The 15,726-nt window shown below is 50.6% G+C and overlaps 9 protein-coding genes across 9 annotated transcripts; 5 read left to right on the top strand and 4 right to left on the bottom strand.

Annotated features, from left to right (window-relative positions):
- The first annotated feature begins 152 nt into the window (after positions 1–152).
- BU26DRAFT_607669 (uncharacterized protein) lies at positions 153–1,852 on the top strand. The gene is made up of 5 exons (XM_033835779.1): positions 153–444; positions 492–870; positions 931–1,048; positions 1,114–1,181; positions 1,231–1,852. The coding sequence occupies exons 1-5, from the start codon at positions 259–261 to the stop codon at positions 1,551–1,553; spliced, it is 1,074 nt and encodes a 357-aa protein (XP_033680422.1). The 5' UTR covers positions 153–258; the 3' UTR covers positions 1,554–1,852.
- Positions 1,853–1,937: 85 nt separating this feature from the next.
- On the bottom strand, positions 1,938–3,662 carry BU26DRAFT_607668 (S-adenosyl-L-methionine-dependent methyltransferase). The gene is made up of 5 exons (XM_033835778.1): positions 3,324–3,662; positions 2,996–3,277; positions 2,885–2,935; positions 2,303–2,832; positions 1,938–2,253 (listed from the first exon to the last, which is right to left on the bottom strand). The coding sequence occupies exons 1-5, from the start codon at positions 3,561–3,563 to the stop codon at positions 1,995–1,997; spliced, it is 1,362 nt and encodes a 453-aa protein (XP_033680421.1). The 5' UTR covers positions 3,564–3,662; the 3' UTR covers positions 1,938–1,994.
- Positions 3,663–5,023: 1,361 nt separating this feature from the next.
- On the top strand, positions 5,024–6,491 carry BU26DRAFT_68381 (uncharacterized protein). Its single transcript, XM_033836207.1, has 4 exons — positions 5,024–5,406; positions 5,461–5,702; positions 5,758–5,842; positions 5,894–6,491. Exons 1-4 carry the CDS (start codon positions 5,163–5,165, stop codon positions 6,124–6,126), a joined length of 804 nt encoding a protein of 267 aa, XP_033680420.1. The 5' UTR covers positions 5,024–5,162; the 3' UTR covers positions 6,127–6,491.
- BU26DRAFT_568000 (uncharacterized protein) lies at positions 6,222–6,960 on the bottom strand (the record flags this gene model as incomplete). Its single annotated transcript, XM_033833726.1, has 3 exons — positions 6,222–6,491; positions 6,542–6,714; positions 6,768–6,960. 3 exons carry the CDS (start codon positions 6,958–6,960, stop codon positions 6,222–6,224), a joined length of 636 nt encoding a protein of 211 aa, XP_033680419.1.
- Positions 6,961–7,596: 636 nt separating this feature from the next.
- BU26DRAFT_462243 (uncharacterized protein) lies at positions 7,597–8,358 on the top strand (the record flags this gene model as incomplete). Its single annotated transcript, XM_033825084.1, has 3 exons — positions 7,597–7,808; positions 7,857–8,029; positions 8,089–8,358. The coding sequence occupies exons 1-3, from the start codon at positions 7,610–7,612 to the stop codon at positions 8,353–8,355; spliced, it is 639 nt and encodes a 212-aa protein (XP_033680418.1). The 5' UTR covers positions 7,597–7,609.
- Positions 8,359–8,486: 128 nt separating this feature from the next.
- BU26DRAFT_489576 (cytochrome P450) lies at positions 8,487–10,287 on the top strand (the record flags this gene model as incomplete). The annotated part of the gene is made up of 4 exons (XM_033826026.1): positions 8,487–8,892; positions 8,948–9,468; positions 9,520–9,937; positions 9,995–10,287. Exons 1-4 carry the CDS (start codon positions 8,517–8,519, stop codon positions 10,285–10,287), a joined length of 1,608 nt encoding a protein of 535 aa, XP_033680417.1. The 5' UTR covers positions 8,487–8,516.
- Positions 10,288–10,496: 209 nt separating this feature from the next.
- Positions 10,497–11,868, top strand: BU26DRAFT_521871 (FAD/NAD(P)-binding domain-containing protein). The gene has a single exon (XM_033829646.1). The coding sequence runs from the start codon at positions 10,582–10,584 to the stop codon at positions 11,806–11,808; it is 1,227 nt and encodes a 408-aa protein (XP_033680416.1). The 5' UTR covers positions 10,497–10,581; the 3' UTR covers positions 11,809–11,868.
- A 23-nt stretch (positions 11,869–11,891) lies between these two features.
- On the bottom strand, positions 11,892–13,269 carry BU26DRAFT_508074 (uncharacterized protein; the record flags this gene model as incomplete). The annotated part of the gene is made up of 2 exons (XM_033827053.1): positions 11,892–12,019; positions 12,087–13,269. The coding sequence occupies 2 exons, from the start codon at positions 13,267–13,269 to the stop codon at positions 11,892–11,894; spliced, it is 1,311 nt and encodes a 436-aa protein (XP_033680415.1).
- Positions 13,270–13,929: 660 nt separating this feature from the next.
- On the bottom strand, positions 13,930–15,195 carry BU26DRAFT_508073 (uncharacterized protein; the record flags this gene model as incomplete). The annotated part of the gene is made up of 1 exon (XM_033827052.1): positions 13,930–15,195. The coding sequence occupies one exon, from the start codon at positions 15,193–15,195 to the stop codon at positions 13,930–13,932; it is 1,266 nt and encodes a 421-aa protein (XP_033680414.1).
- Positions 15,196–15,726: the final 531 nt, after the last annotated feature.

The raw sequence follows: 15,726 nt of genomic DNA, 5'->3' as shown, positions 1-15,726 counted from the left end.
CTGCGCACGACCCTGCAGGATTCATCGGGCTTCATGCCAAGTCCCCGACGCGAACATAAACATGTCGACCGGGTAAACTAACTCGGTGCCAGTGGGACTTGTAGTACATGACGGCAATAACGCTTTCTCAGAAAAGCCCATCCCGCGAGCCGCATCCACGGTGCCCCAGGCCATCAAGCTTTTCCTACTCCACTTTTCAGTCTTGTAACTCCTTTCATTCAACTCCAATCCTTTTTATGATATAGAATTGAAGACATAATGTCTGCTCCACCACAACTTCCTCCACCGCCGACTGATGGCGATGTTAACCGCGGCAAGGAGCTCAACGGTGTTATCTGGCTTCTCACCGGCATCACCACGGTAGTTTACTTGTCGAGGGTTTACGCTCGAAAGTACCTCACGCGGAACCTTGGCTGGGAGGATGTGATCCTCGGCGTATCGATGGTACGGATCATTGCTTCTGGTAAAATAGGCAGCCGCTGACTCCATAGACACTCCTCTATATCCAAAGTGCCTTCGTATCAGTCTCCATTCACTATGGACTTGCGCGTCATCAATACTATCTCCTCATATCAAATCCCTTGAACATATCCAAAGTTGTCAAGTGGCAGCTGTTCTCAGAGCCTGTCGCTATTCTTGGCACAACAATACCCAAGGTTGCGGTGACAATGCTCTTGATCAAGCTTCTGGATCCGAACAAACTCGCTGTCGCGTGGCTGTGGGCTCTGAACATCCTTCTTAATGCACTTTCCATCGTCTGCATTATTACCTCGTTTGTTCAATGCACCCCCACTTCTGCCTACTGGACGCGTGCTGGGGGCAAGTGCTGGGATCCAAGCATTGTAGCAAATCTTGCAATTTCGCAGGGAGGTATGTATCTTCGTCCTGCACATTTTGAAATGCCTTCTTCCGGCTGACATGCTCGTCCAGCACTATCCGCCTTCACCGACTTCTCGCTTGCGTTGTTCCCTACTACGGTAGTGTTGAACTTGCAGATGAATTGGAGGAAAAAGGCTGCCGTCTGCTCCTTGATGGGATTCGGTTGCTTGTACGTCACTCCCGTCTGTTTTCTGACGACTGGGGCATGTCGCATGCCGACTAATATACTCGCAGTGCCGGCGTAGCGGCTATCATCCGCACTACAAAGTTAGCGAAGCTGGCAGAGCAGACCGACTTCACCTGTATGTCCACACGCAACCTCTCGCTCAAGTCAAGCTAATTTTATACCAGGGTCAATTTGGACGCTCGTGCTTTGGGTCGCCATCGAGTGCTGCGTCATCATCGTCTGTGCCTGCGTCCCAAGTCTCCGCCCGTTGTTTCGCAAACTGTACAACCAGCCTTTTGGATCGACATTCCCGTCTCTATTCAGCAGGCGCAAAGGAGGTTCGGATAACTCGTACATGCTTAACGCTAGTCCTCAAGGTAGCATGCAGTCCGGGAAGGAAGGAAGAGTGGTCAAAATTACGGCCAATGAAGATGGCTCTCAGGTTTGCCTTGCGCGTGGTATTCGAACTACCACCGACGTCGAAGTTCAACATAGCGCTTGGAAGTAAATGAAGCTCTCCAAGGACGATGAAGGTTCTGCGCGGTGCCTTATACCTGAGTTCTTAAAGGAGAGAATTGCGAAAATGTTGCATGGGCGGATTACTAGCCAATGATTCGGGTGGTGGAGGTTCAATAATAGAATCTTGTTTCGCTTTCTTTATCCACGCTGAAAGGGCTCTGACTCTGATCGAAGGTGCGTAATATTCAGAATGGGACCGCATAGCTGAGTCTGGCCGCTCGGTACTGGCACCCCTTGCGTTCTCTCCTGCACGTGGGATTAGGTGTGGCTTTGAGCAGATGAATAAAGACTGAAATTGCAGACATCGTTTGCCTCATACTTATGGTATAATTAGTGGTTGTTTATCACTCTTACTCAACATTCGGAAAGCGTCGTATAATTCAGTCTTAATTCGGGCGCACCTAGGTAGCTCCTTTCGTTAGAACACATCTCAGTCCGTTTCTACTCCAACACACTCGTGACTTGCTGTGCCATTTTCCCGGACCACGGAGTAATTCATGGTAACATCGCCAGGACATTCGCCCGGCGCTGGATACCATTCCGCTTCAATGAATGAAGCCTTACTCCCCGCCGGCGTTCTAGCTCCTAGGAATCTAAATCGAGAATCCGTCTTCAAGAAAAGCGCAGCCCAATCATCGTATTCTCGCTCCCTGGCATTAGTAAAGCACTTCATTACAATATCGAGCCCTCTGCTCGACATCAGTCTCCATCGTATTTGCTTGGGAAGGAAAAACTTACCGGATCCAATGCTCCTTATACAAACTGACCGCGCCTATGGGAGGAATGCACACATCGGCAATTATGACCCTTGCTCCAGGTTTCAACGCAGGGATCAAAGCCCGCAGTATCTTGACTGCATACTTATCACTCCAGTCGTGGAATATCGTCTTGAAAAAGTACACATCTGCACCTTTAACTGGCTGCTCCGTCCAAAAGTCGTGAGCTTGGAATGACACCTTGTCTTCAACATCTACCGGAACTTCTGCCGGCGCATGAGCGATAGTCTGCGGTGAGTCTTGGACGATGAATCTCCACTCTGGGTGTTGCCGCGCAATCTGAATACTGACGTGACCCTTTGAACCGCCGACATCGACGAACGCGGGCGAGGGAACGTGACTGACGTCGCATCCGACCAGGACTTCTAACGGCTGGAAGCCGGAATCGGAGTGAAGGAAGGCCATGGCATCTGAAAACTGTGCGATACGTGCCGGATCCTTCTCCCAGATCTTGAATGCGTCCTCCGAAATGTTGTGCGCCATAGCGTACGCCTAATATCTACGTTAGCTTCACAGATAATTGCCCACATTTGAGGTGTCTCACCGATTGAAGTGGTTCCTCGGAGCCGGGATACCTTCCGAGGGCTTCTGTGATCTATATCTTTCTCAGCCCCACATACGCAGCGTTTGGCACCTGAAAGGCACAAACTCTCACCTTTAACATCGGCGGCCAGTTCTCTTGCGTTGTCAGCCCGACCCACGCGGAGAGCAATCGATTGCGCGCGAGCTCATATGAGGCTGCCGTGTGCATCACCACCCCGTTCTCTGGCTCGGTGAAGAAGTGCTCAGTTATGGCCAGCCGAACCATCCGCTTCGTATCATCTTCATCGAGGTTCGACTGCTTCGCGATCTCTCCGAAAGTGGTTTTCTCGCCCCAGCCAAGATTGTACCCGACTTTGTATGTGTGGATGAAATGAAGCGTCATGATCCGTGTACTCTAGCAAACATTAACTTCCGCTTTTTCCTGCGACAGGCAGACTCACTCGTGTAGCTGCATCCATGATATGGCCTATTGACCCGTTGAGGAGGCTTTGAAGCTCATGAGCCGCTTCGAGCGCTGATTGTCGTGCATTCTCAATGTCTTCCGGTAGCGTAATGGGTTTATCGGGCGGCAGTTCATGGTGAGAAGGTGCTGGCAGGTTGTTCGAGGCTAAATGATGTTTGTAGATGGCAGTGTTGTATGCGATTATGTTCGCAAGCTCTTGAATATCTGATGGGAACATGATGCTAGCGGTGCTGTGCAATCGTGATCGTCCGTACCGATGCCGGGCCTTGGAGCATCATCAATTTTTCCCAACTAGCAACCGCAGCTGGTATAGAGGAATCAACGAAACAAGCCACCATGGATCGCCCCAGCTCCAATGCAACCGTATCAGGCTCGTCCACTGCCTTGCGAGGATTTGTAATCAACTCTCTGCATCGGGTTTCGGAGGCAACACGCCCTCGCCCCAAAGATGCATTGCGGCACAACGCGTAAGCATAGTTTCCCGATACATGGAGCGCTTCCTCTATGGTGCTGGCATACTGAAACACGCAGCTCAGCTCGTTAATCTTCTGCTGGATTCAACGACAAGGTGGCACCGCGTCCGAGAAAGTCCCCATGAGGCAAGCGAGATATTCCATCGGCGGGACTTTCCTTCTTAAGTTCGGACCAAAATAGCTCTTACTGCTTCGACGCTCGTATGCCGGGAATCAGGGATTAGGGCGAGAAAGGCCACATACAGAAGTCCCATTAGGTCAGGAGCGGGGTTTGAGGATGCTAATCGGGCTGCGCCACGAACGCCGATATGCGAAAGCCTCGCATCCTTCCAATTGCACGCGGTATGGTAACCATCCAGTATCAATTTAACCGCAGCGCTATAAGTGGAGTAGGAGCCATCGGAGCCCGAGAAATAAGCCGCATATGCAGCTTGGGAAGGTCGTTCGGCTCCAAACTCCACGCACAACTTCCTATCGCTCATCTGGTGCCAGATATTCATGCTGAGAAGGCTTTGGGCTTACGCAAGAGAATTAATGTCAAATGTGGCATTCTATTCATAGGAACAAAGCTCAATTCATTTCTAAGTACCTGGGTTGTTTCTCACAGAACTTGCTCACCCAGCATGTACGTCCCCTGCAGCAACAACTCGAGCCCTGTGTAGGCCAGATGACACACTTCATCCTGATTCTGCGTACAGACCAGCATCCGGATATCTGATGTCTTCATCGCGGTCGGGATAGCGGATTTGCTCATCATTGTCGTGTCGTGGAGCGAGTGTGTTTGCCGACTCTAAAATGGCTGATTAGAGTCTCAAGAGAGACGGTGTGCGTTGTAAAACGTACTGGTTATGGGTAAGGCCCATGCCGAGAATCCGAAGAGCGCAATGAGAGCGAGAGTAATACGCATTTTTGATGTGGTAGGCTTCAAAAGTTTGACGATAGATGTATATGATATCTAGGTGCGCAAATTGTAGAAGCAACGACTGACTGAATGAGAATCTTAGAGAGGATGACTTTCAAAGATTGCACTTGGCTTTAAGACTTGTGTGCCCTGGGGGGCCCCAGGTGTGATTTTAGTCCGGGTTTGGAGTGCCGTAATCCCGCCGTGATTTGAAATTGGAATGCTGAAGGATCCTCTACCAGCATTGCCTTTTCAATTCCGATGTGCTTTGATGCCCGAGCCGCACGAACCTGGACGGGAATCTACAAAGGAGTCGCAGGAAGGAGGCTGGAGGCGCAGCGCAGACGCATTGACGAACACGAACACCTGGAGGTCGTCCTGAGCAAATCACGCCCATCCTAGAGGAGGAAGCCTTTCTCTTCATTCAATTTACAGTACTCTCATGATTTCCACTGAGTTTGCTGTTCAGGACATGAAGTCTACTTCAGAAACCGAGCCTTTCATAGGGGAGTCCATGGGAGGGTTGGGTGCCTCTCTAGGGCAGAGCGAAAAGTTATATGAGCGCTTGCGAACGTCCTCTAAATTTACGAAATACTTGCTCTCCGTGGTACTCTTTCTACTCTATACCTTCGCCCTAATCTTCCTTTCAACATCCCTCTCGAGACAGACATCTAATCTCAATAACGGTTAGACACCATCCGCTCCCTTCTGCCCATAAAAGGCTCACTAACATGACCAAGCTCTAACCGATCCTCACTTCCGTTTCAAACGTACTCTTACCATCACTGCTGGCATGAGTTCATATGCGGGCGGACCAGAGGACAAGATTGACGACGCCTGGCACAACCTCATGTCTAGCATCAGCGTCCGTGTCTCTCAGGAGGAACTCGATCGAAACGGTAACCATCGAGAGTCCGTTACACTACCAGTGGGCGGGGGGAATCTTGTATGGCTAGGCGTGTTTCATCAATTGCACTGCTTGGTGGGTGCAATATAAACAATAAACCTTTTCTTTGACGGACAGCTAATGGGCCCAGAAAATGCTCCGGAAGCTGAATTATAGGGACCATTACTTTCCCAATCAGACACAATCCGATGCTAGGGACCTTGAAGTCCACATGAGTAAGGAAACCCGCGGTTTTCGAAGAATCTAACTCTAATCCAGTGATCCAGATCATTGCATCGAAATTCTGCGGCAAGCAGTGATGTGTAACCCCGACACATCTTTCACAACTTTTGTGTGGACGCACTCGGATCCCAAGCCAGTGCTAGATGTGCGTCGATTCGAGCGCCAATGTGTAGATTGGAACTTTTTCATGGAAGGAGTGAGGCCCCGAGTGGTGAGCTACGAAGAAGTGGACGAGCTAGTTAATCCTCTACTCAAAACGCCCACGTCAGAAAAGTAATACGTATATAGCCCGAGTTCGTGGTCAGTCTTGCTGTAATAGATCTACGAAGGAATATTAAACCAGTCAAAACGTTCATTAAGATGTGCTGCATATCACTGTTGATGGGCAATACTCCAGTTCCTCACATCTTCCCAGATCACACACTCATGCTCCCTTCCATTTCCAAAGCCTCTGATGCCACCTAGTGATGGGTCCACTTCCTCGATTGTCAAGTCCGCGTTGCACATGAGCATTTGGCGCAGAAAGTCAATACAATGTCGCGTATGCCAATCTGTACTATAGTCGTCCAACTCAGAGAAGGTTACGTTATGGCCATCCACAACTGCATCAAGAAGGACATAGTAGGCGTGGCGTATGGCATCCTATATTCTTGTTAGCTCTGGATAAAGCCTTTCGGTGGCAGTTTAGTTACCAGGCAGTGCAGTTGGTGATAGACAGCCAGACTGGCACCAGTTGGCGCTAGTACATCATCGTGGAAAAATCCTCCGTGGGGGGGAAATATAGCTTCCCAAGCTTGGTCGGTCTCTATTGATGGGCGCTCCGCAAATGTCCGATTGTAGTCGAAAAATAAGGTCTGCGTGCGAACTGTACATAATCAGAGACCCAAATAGCTGGGGTGAAGAATGCAATGCGCCTACTTCCTGAATCAAAAGCGCCATGGGCTTTTACTCCATAGAAATCTGGAATGTTGCTTTTCCGCGGTGTGCTCCCCTGTAGTTGACCGAATCTGTATGCTGCTATTCCGACGCTACATAGGGCGAAGAGCTGAGTGAGGATGAGGAGAGCGACGAGGCCATATCGGCTGAGCCGCCGTTCATCAGTCGAACGCATGTTCGATTGGCCTGGCCCGAATGCCTCGATGTTTCCGTCACTTGTTTGAACGGATTCATAAACAGGAGATCTCTCTTTCCAGAACCGCATTGTTTGATCTTGACAGAATTTAGTATAGTCTGAGTTTTGATCTCGGGAGGAAACTGTACGGAGCCCAGCAAACCGCCCAAAGTAATGCTTCGAATGCTGCTAGAAAAATCCCGCCACAGAAAGATAGATAATGCACACCTGACATCTATTTCTGAGCCTCGCCCCGGCTGAGTGCGACATTCCCGATGCAGTTCGAAATGTGGACGAGTCTTGCTTCCTGCATTGAAGGCTTCGCTTCTTCACACGGAATCCCGAGCCTTAATCTTGGGGCCTGGGAGGCCCAATTGGCGTTCACGTTAGCGTTGCACAAGTGAAGCGAGCGTTGCTTACCGCTCGAAGCAGTTCCCGGCATCAAGAAGTATAGCAGGGATCCGGATCCGCGATGTCGGGTCAGGTCTTACATGCATGGCGGTTACGCAAGACCGAAAACGGCCATTGTTGATTCATTTGCAGTCCGGAAAAAAAAGATTTAGTCATTGCATTACTGAGAGGCAAGCGTAAATTGTGGTGTTCATTGTTAAACATCAGACGCAGAGCGCTGTACGAATTATACCCAATCATGATGCTCTCCTCTCGGTTTTCAACGCGTGGGTATACTCTCTTATCTGATGAGGGCCCGTTCAAGGGATATTGGCAGCTCGCTAGCAGAATTGGCCTTCTTTATCTCTCGATCTTGATTACCCTCGCACTAGGAGCGTCAGTCTTTGTCGGATTCCTTATAGGAAAGTCAAGTGCTGCGGGAGCCTCCCTCATCCCAGGTAGATAGACTATGCAGGCCCTTCATCATGCCTATTAACATTTCTCAGTTCCTCTAACGACAAGACAATTCGTATACGACCGAAGCTTTTCTTATCCCCCGAACAATATCACCAACGGTGCTTGGGGTACTCTTTTCCCTAGACAAGGGGGGTTCTTTTCTCACGAACCCACGATACCTGATCGCTCCACGCTCTCTGTCTTTCACCAACTTCATTGCCTGGTAAGCCGACATACTCTAGCCAGGATTGAGCGTATTGGAGTACTGATGGAGTCGATCAGGACGCCATTCGACATGCATACTGGCAGCTTCACGACGCAGCCATGGAGGGTAAAAAGATGTCCGACGAAGAGTTCACAGTTATGACGTCTCCCTCGCATGTAAGGCATTGTGTGGACCTTCTACGGCAGAGCTTAATGTGCTCTGCGGATCGGACACTTGAAGTAAAGGACGACAAGGGCGGAGTAAGCGGATTCGGGACGGTGCACCACTGCTATGACTATGAGGAGCTTTTATATACGGTTGAGAAGTGGCAGGAAAGTCCTTAGAGGACATTGGACATTGATCCATTGGATTTCTAGGTTGACGAAACCGCAAAGCACTGGCGGGGTCCTCTTATGGGCCTTGGCGCTAGGCTTAAAAGTATATAAGGGCGGACCGGTCCATTCCTAAGCCCCAACTTCTCTCCCTCGGAAATAGGCCATCAATCATGCGCTTCTTTGTTATCGGAGTTCTTTCTCACATCTTTTATTTCCGGCATGGAGAGCATCACATGTGCGGCATCTTCTGGCTACGACTATTTCTTCTCTTTCCTTGCATTGCCACAGTACCGATCTCGCTGTTGCGAGACATATCTGTGATCGGATGCTTGAAGCTCGCCATTTCAATCGAGGCTCGATATCTAATTGGTTTATTCACCAGCATTTTGCTGTATCGAATATCAGCTTTTCATCGTCTGCATCGGTATCAAGGCCCATATACTTGGCGCATGAGCAAACTGTTCCAGGCCGTTGATAATAGACATTTCAACGGGTTTCGGAATCTTTACGCTGCGCACACGAAGTTTGGAGACTTTGTCAGGACTGGTACGTTATACGGAGTAGATTTGGCCTAGATACCTGGGACTGAGTAGGGAAACAGGGCCTTCCGAGCTCTCTATCATAGATCCAGATGCTATCCTTGCCGTCCATAGCTCTTCTTCGAGATGCACACGAGCCGCATGGTATAGTATGGCACACCCACTGCGCGCTATCTTTCACACACGCGACAAAATAGAGCACGAAAAGAGAAGGCAGGTCTGGAGCCCAGGCTTTTCTACCAGGTCCTTGAAGGACTATGAGCCCCGCATCGAATCCCATATCTCACGGTTGATACAACAACTTCGTCGCAAGCCAACGGAAGAAGGCGTGAATGTCAGCTTATGGTTTAATTACTTCACTTTCGATGTGATGGGAGACGTCGGATTCGGGCAAGGGTTCAGCATGATTGAGAAGGGCAAGAGGTTGGATGTTCTCCGGATACTAGAGAACGGCCAGAAGGGCCTCGGAGTGTTTGGGGTCGTACCGTGGCTGTTCATGATGTTAACGAGAATCCCGAATATTAGCAAGGAGCACGACGTTTTCGTCAGGTGGTGCGAGCAGCAGATTCTTGATCGCAAAAGCGTAAGTAGAGGCTTCTCTTCTAGGAGCGGGAACGGACTAAATCGATGCCAGAGGAAAACGGACGTTTGCGACATAGCCGCTGCGCTCATCACGGATGACCGGCATGCCACGGATAAGGCTCTATCGCATCAATGGTTGGTTGGGGACAGTCGTATCTTGATAGTAGCGGGAAGCGACGCCTTAGCATCTTCGCTCACCTTCGCCTTCTACTATCTTGCCAAGGACCCGAAGCACATTTTGGCAATACGAGAAGAGCTGAATGCGATAACGGCAGGAACAGTGTTAGATGCGGAATCTCTACGAAACAAAGCGGCTTACCTGAACGCCTTCATTACCGAAGTCCTTCGATTATGGCCCCCCAATCCTTCTGGCGTGCTCAGGCAGACTCTAGAGGAAGGACTGCAGATTGGGAAGAAACGCCTCCCTGGAGACATAACGATTTGCACCCCTTTTTGGGTCCTGCACAGATGTGAGTATTCATCCAGAGTTCCACCTTCCGAAGTTGGCTGACACTGTCCAAAATAAGCCCCGAGATGTTTTGCTGAGCCTCACAACTTCATCCCTGACCGGTGGACCAGTCGGCCAGACCTGGTACTTCGTAAAGAGGCGTACATGCCTTTCGGTCACGGGGCTTACGCCTGCATCGGGAAGCAACTCGCATTGATGGAAATGCGGCTTATGATCACCAGGTTGGTAATGGAGTTCGATATCCGATTCGCCCAGGGTGAGGATGGCCGCCGTCTGCTGGAGGAATCGAAGGATTGGTTTACATTTGGACTTGCTGGTTTGATGCTTGTTTTCAGCCCGCGGGAGCGTTAATGTTGGTGGGTGTGGGCGAATCCTGCGGCACAGCCGGGTGAATCGCTTACCCCCGCAATGCAAGTCTTTATTGGATGCGGAGCTTCCTCAACAGAATCAACATGCATGATACGGAGCCTGCATCGCCGGCAATGGCACTTTGCTATTCCGGTGTACCGGCAAGCTGTGTATTTTGTGTCACGTTGCACAAAATGCAACAACGTAGAAACCACGCCGCTCAAAACAACAAGGGCTCCTTTGCTAACTCTAAGAGCGCCATTTTCCCTATCCGCGCTACGCAGATTCTACAGCTAAATGTCTGCACAGCAGACTCACAACGTCGTCATCGTAGGGGGAAATTTTGGGGGCGTCAACCTCGCCCACTATCTTCTTCAGCAGAGCTTTCCCGCTCTCAAGAAGCTCGATCCTACCACCTCACATCGCGTCACCCTGGTGACACCGAACGATCACTTCTTCTTCAAGATTGCATCTCCCCGAGCGCTCATAAACCCCACCTTGATTCCTGACGACAAGATCTTTCGTTCCATCAGCGAGGCCTTCAAGGACTACGACAAGGAGACCTTTACCTTTCTCCAGGGAAAGGCGACATGCGTTCGTCCTGAAGATAAGAGTATCACTATTGCATCCGCCAGTGATCCGCAGCGCGAGATCAAGTACGACTCACTCGTCATCGCCACCGGCACGACATCGACCTCGCCGCTCTGGACTTTGCATGACAACCATGAGCAGAGCCGCACCACTCTGAAGGCCTTACATAGCACCCTTCCCAAGGCATCAACTGTCCTCATTGCAGGAGCGGGCCCGGTCGGAGTCGAAACCGCTGGCGAGATTGCCTCAGCGTATCCGGACGCAAAGATAACGCTCATCACCCCAGGGGAACGCGTGCTGCCGAGAGTCAAACCAAGTATCAGTGCGGAAGCAAAGCAGGCGCTCGAGGACCTAGGTGTCACCCTGAGACTGAATACGGGATTGGCAGAAGTAACAGCAGATATCGACATACGACCGATCCAACTTAGCGATGGCTCATCCAAGAACCCGGATGTCTTTATCAATGCGACCGGTCCGCGAACGATGAACACCGCATGGCTTCCCAGTGACTGGCTGGACAGCGAAAGCAGAGTTAGGACGAGCGACCCGTATTTCCGTGTCAAAGGCAATACCAAAACCAAGGGCGTATATGTCATCGGCGATGTCGTGTCTGGAACGAACAAGACCGCAATCGAGATCGACGCCATGGTCCCCACTGTTGCATCCAGCATTGCTGCAGACATCGCACAGGGAAAGGTTCAAAGCACCGGTGGGCTGATGGCTTGGTTGAACCCATTCGGAAAGGCATCCAACTTGGTTCAACGGGAGTACAAACCGATGAAGGATACGATCATCGTCCCTATTGGCCCGAGCGGTGGTGTTGGTCAGGTATTTGGTTGGGGAATGCCGTCTTTCATGGTGAGGAAGGGCAAGGCGGAGAGCTTCCTCATGGAGTTAGTGGAGCCTCTTGTTACAGGAAAGAAGTGGGTGTAGACAAAATAGAATTTAAAGTCGAAGTGCTTATGCAGTCGGGAACATATCCGCAATTATTTCTCTGAGTCTACGTATGCTGGCATCTAGAATTCCACAAGCGAGCCACGACCAAACCGTCGCTCGCTAATACCTACTGGGTCATAATAACGGCCATACGGTTGGAGGAAATCTCGTACAGTATAATCCTTAGGAAGTAACCATTCGATTAAGGCTAACGAGTGACTAAAGTGAGAGGTACCTAGCAATACCACAATGATGAAAAGAATATGCCCACTAACCAGAGTAAAACTTATACCCTTTATACATGTCGCCAAACCCAGCCGCCCTATTGCCTGCGTCAGAGCAAGTTGGAGGGGGAGGAACAGGAATGTCAATCAGTTGAACATCCGGGAACGGACGCTGTCCACGGGCTGGCGCTCCGCCAGACTCTGTGGACTCTGCCGACCTGGCTTCCCCAGGAATCATAGGAGACTCGCCTTGGCCTCCTTCTGGCGGATCCTGCAGCGCCCCCAGTGTGTACCTAGCAGTGCGCTTGTATAGATGCAAAACAGTCGTTCCAAAGACCTTCAAGTCTCCTTCCTTCAGGCTCCCGTCCGTGGCAGGAATTTCTTTGTAATTTTCCAGCCAGTCTCTCACGAAAGTCGAACTCCTGTCTCCATCAAAGTGCGGGTCATCGGATAGTTTATTATCAACCGACCATGGGGCGCAGAGGACAGCCCACGGGAGATCATCGCTCGATTTAGCTGAATGCTGGAGATAGTCCGCAATGGCCTGTCGAAGCGGATTCTTCGGATTGAACATCAGAACGAAATTGGACGTGTCGGCTACTTTGTCGAGCATAACGGCTTCGGTTGCCATGTGGACTGTGCAGAGGCCCTTGGCTTGCTCCTCAAACAGGCCTTTAACCAAATGACGGTCGCCAATGGTGTAGTTGTTGCAGTCCACGATGATCTGCGGCTTGTTTGTTCGTCCCTCAGTCGAGAATGTGCTGTACAGCCTTTCGAGAAGATGATCCACAATCTTGCATGTGAATAGGTGTTGCCGATCCAAGACGTGGGCTGCAGCACCGTCGCTCGCGAACAATGATGGGAGCCCGAAAATCAGGAATCTCACTGGCGGTGAGGTCCAGCCCATTGTTTCCTCGAAGGAGCTGGAGAGCCTATCAAGGCAGGCTTTTTCGTTGGCGTGGTCGAAGTTGTTGGAACGACGCTCCCACCCTTGCATTACTTGTTTCTCGGTCCTGGACTCAAGGAATTTTTGTTTAAACGTCTGGCCCAAAATTTTGGTGCAGGCCCCCCAGACCCCCTTCTCAAGTTGCTTGTCGTAGGTCTGGTAGCTATAGATGGCCAGATGTGGCACATCTCTGCTGGCTTTAAGGATTCCATCCTTCCTGTATAGTGGCCCATTGATGGCTTCGGTAACGGTGTGGCTGGAGAATGTTGAATTGGCATTTGAGGCCATGGGGTCGATTGAGTGGAAGTTTGTCTCTTAACACGGTGTGAAGATATGAAAATGATTTATGTGATGTTGGAGGCTCAGATGGAGTAGAGTACTATAATTAAAGAGTTTTCCTGCGGTAGATGGAGTGTCGTCGAAGGGGTTAAAAAGACTCTATCACAGAGATTCTTTTATACACCTTGCCAAGATGACTTGTCATAGCGCATGTATGACTTCTAATCTGTGAGTCTACCGACGAGGAGTCAACGACGAGCGACCACCACATTAACAGCATACGGGCCGGCCGTCCGCTGCCAGAGCTTCCAACTCTAACCCCAAGCCAACAGAGGAGATTTCCCTTCAGTACAGAAATACGGCCCATAACGCAGCACAATATCCAATGTACCGCCCTGCAGCTTCGTGGCGCAGTATCGCGCAACATAAGACTCCTCGAAGCAACAAGGACTGTAGCGTAGCTTGGGAAGAACCAGAAGTGATTACGAAATCACAAGCTCAACACTCACCTTTACTAGTCTGAGTAATGGCTCAGATCCAATGTTAGTGATAAATATAGAGCCGCTAGCATTAGTATCCAAGAAAATGTATACGTTATAAAACATAGGGTATGGTCATCTATTTCATATAAGTGATTGTATAAGTTACAAAGCCGAGAATTTCCCTTGCTCAAACTACCGCAGGGGGAGGTGCGGGCAGTTCTACCAGTGGAAGCTTCGGCGACTCCCTCTTCTGACTGGTTGGTGCCCTACTGTGGCCCAGAGACACCGCCGCTTCAGCCGGCTCCAGGACTTGAAGCATCGTCGATGGAGACACACCCTGCATCGGCTCGGGCGAGTTCCCAGGTAAGGGAGTGAGCCCTGGCATGGGAGTAACTGCACCCGAAGCACCCGCAAGATAGAGATCCTTGCGCAGATGAAGATGCGTTTCCCCAAAAGCAGACACGTTCTGGTTGTCTCCTTCCAGCTCTTCTCCAGACGTGACTGGGATGGACCTATATCGGTCGTGAAGCCACTCATATACTAGGTCCGAGGTCCTATCTCCGTCGAACCATTTAGTGTCCCGCATTACGTTGTCGACATTCCATGGAGCACAGAGCACTGCCTGTGGAAGCTTCTCTATGGCGTGATTCCCCTCGTCTTGGAAGGCGGCGGCGGCTTGCTCGGCAAACATCTGTCGCAGCGGGTTCTCTGGCTGGAACATAATAACGAAGGCGCCTCTCTTGTCCATATCCAACATGCTAGCGATGGAGGCTAGTTGGACTTTGCAGCCTAAGCCACCGATATTCTGTTCATACTTTTCAAGGACGACTTCGCGGTCCGCGCGCGTCAGGTGAGTCGAGTCGATGATGATCTGAGGGTTCAGCTTTGTCTCCACTTCGTCGTAGTTAACGAGGACTCGGCCGAGGAGGTATTTGGTAATCTGGAGCGCGAAGATGTGCTGTCGGAACGAGACGCCCGTGGCGGCCGTGTGCGTTATCGTCTGCAGGGATGGCAGACCGACGAACAGGAATTTTGACGGTGGATATGCCCACTCCATTGTCTCTTCCAAGGGGCCCTGGATGCCGTCCAAAGCCACTTTCTCAGGGCAGGGCATGTTGATGAAGTTCTCCACGTAGGAATCCCACTTCTCTTGCGTCCTGGGTTTGGAACGTTGTTCTTTTTTGATCTTTTTCGACGTCGGGTGTCCGGGGGTTGCAAACTTCATCCCGTTGGGTTTCGTTGTGTCTCGCTTCGCCTCTCGCTGCGCTAGCTCCTTCTCGTAGAGGTAGCCTTGGCTGCTACGGAAGGCGGGGTGAGGGGCTATGCCCGCTCTGTCCTTTACTTCGTCATTGTAAAGCCATCCCCCGTTGAGGCCGATAACTTCCCGGCCGCTGAGAAGGTTCTCCTTGTTCACAATTTGGACTCTGAATAATTTGCTGGCGTTTGAACTCATGGTCGTGGTCGTAGAATAACCGTAAATGGGCCAGCGGCTGGGTCGTAGGATATTCTTGCTGATCGCAAAGCACTGAGAAGGTTGTAAAGTCTGTAAAGCTATGTGGTCTTGATCGTTTCGTTGAGCAAAGCAATCAAGAAGTGTTGTAAGGAAAGATCGTGGAAGTCCCACCACAGTTTCACTTTATAACCTCCCGCCAAGCTCCTCTCGAACTCGCTTTAGACAACCGCTGGGTCATAGATCATGCATGACTCCAAACCTATGAGTCTACCTACGGGGAGTCAACGACTAGCCACCACAACATCAACAGGACACAAGTTGTCACCTGCCGCCATGAACAGCTTCGTGGCGCAGTATCGCGCAGCAAGAGACCTGCTTACCTCCTAAACGCTCCTGCAACTTGGTTTCGACTTCTTGGAGTGAGAAACGCTCGCCCCAGTAATCTCCATGGGGATTTTTATCCAGATCTTGCTTCCATTGGACCTGGTCAACTGGAGTTCGAGATTGGAGCTCATCAAAGCCTTGGTAGCT

The sequence above is a fragment of the Trematosphaeria pertusa genome (genome assembly GCF_010094035.1).
Source record: "Trematosphaeria pertusa strain CBS 122368 unplaced genomic scaffold BU26scaffold_12, whole genome shotgun sequence".
Lineage (NCBI taxonomy): Eukaryota > Fungi > Ascomycota > Dothideomycetes > Pleosporales > Trematosphaeriaceae > Trematosphaeria > Trematosphaeria pertusa.
Note: the sequence above shows the minus strand (reverse complement) of the source record. Positions and strands in the feature narration are given on the sequence as shown.

Bases quoted from the DNA above. Each gene is read 5' to 3' on its own strand.
- BU26DRAFT_68381 (XM_033836207.1), top strand. From the start codon at position 5,163: ATGATTTCCACTGAGTTTGCTGTTCAGGACATGAAGTCTACTTCAGAA. The intron at 5,703-5,757 runs GTGGGTGCAATA...TAATGGGCCCAG, and splicing joins TTCATCAATTGCACTGCTTG to AAAATGCTCCGGAAGCTGAA. The intron at 5,843-5,893 runs GTAAGGAAACCC...CCAGTGATCCAG, and splicing joins GGACCTTGAAGTCCACATGA to ATCATTGCATCGAAATTCTG.
- BU26DRAFT_521871 (XM_033829646.1), top strand. From the start codon at position 10,582: ATGTCTGCACAGCAGACTCACAACGTCGTCATCGTAGGGGGAAATTTT.
- BU26DRAFT_607668 (XM_033835778.1), bottom strand. From the start codon at position 3,563: ATGTTCCCATCAGATATTCAAGAGCTTGCGAACATAATCGCATACAAC. The intron at 2,833-2,884 runs GTGAGACACCTC...CGTAGATATTAG, and splicing joins CCGAGGAACCACTTCAATCG to GCGTACGCTATGGCGCACAA. The intron at 2,254-2,302 runs GTAAGTTTTTCC...GATGTCGAGCAG, and splicing joins TATAAGGAGCATTGGATCCG to AGGGCTCGATATTGTAATGA.
- BU26DRAFT_607669 (XM_033835779.1), top strand. From the start codon at position 259: ATGTCTGCTCCACCACAACTTCCTCCACCGCCGACTGATGGCGATGTT. The intron at 445-491 runs GTACGGATCATT...CTGACTCCATAG, and splicing joins TGATCCTCGGCGTATCGATG to ACACTCCTCTATATCCAAAG. The intron at 1,049-1,113 runs GTACGTCACTCC...ATATACTCGCAG, and splicing joins TTGATGGGATTCGGTTGCTT to TGCCGGCGTAGCGGCTATCA.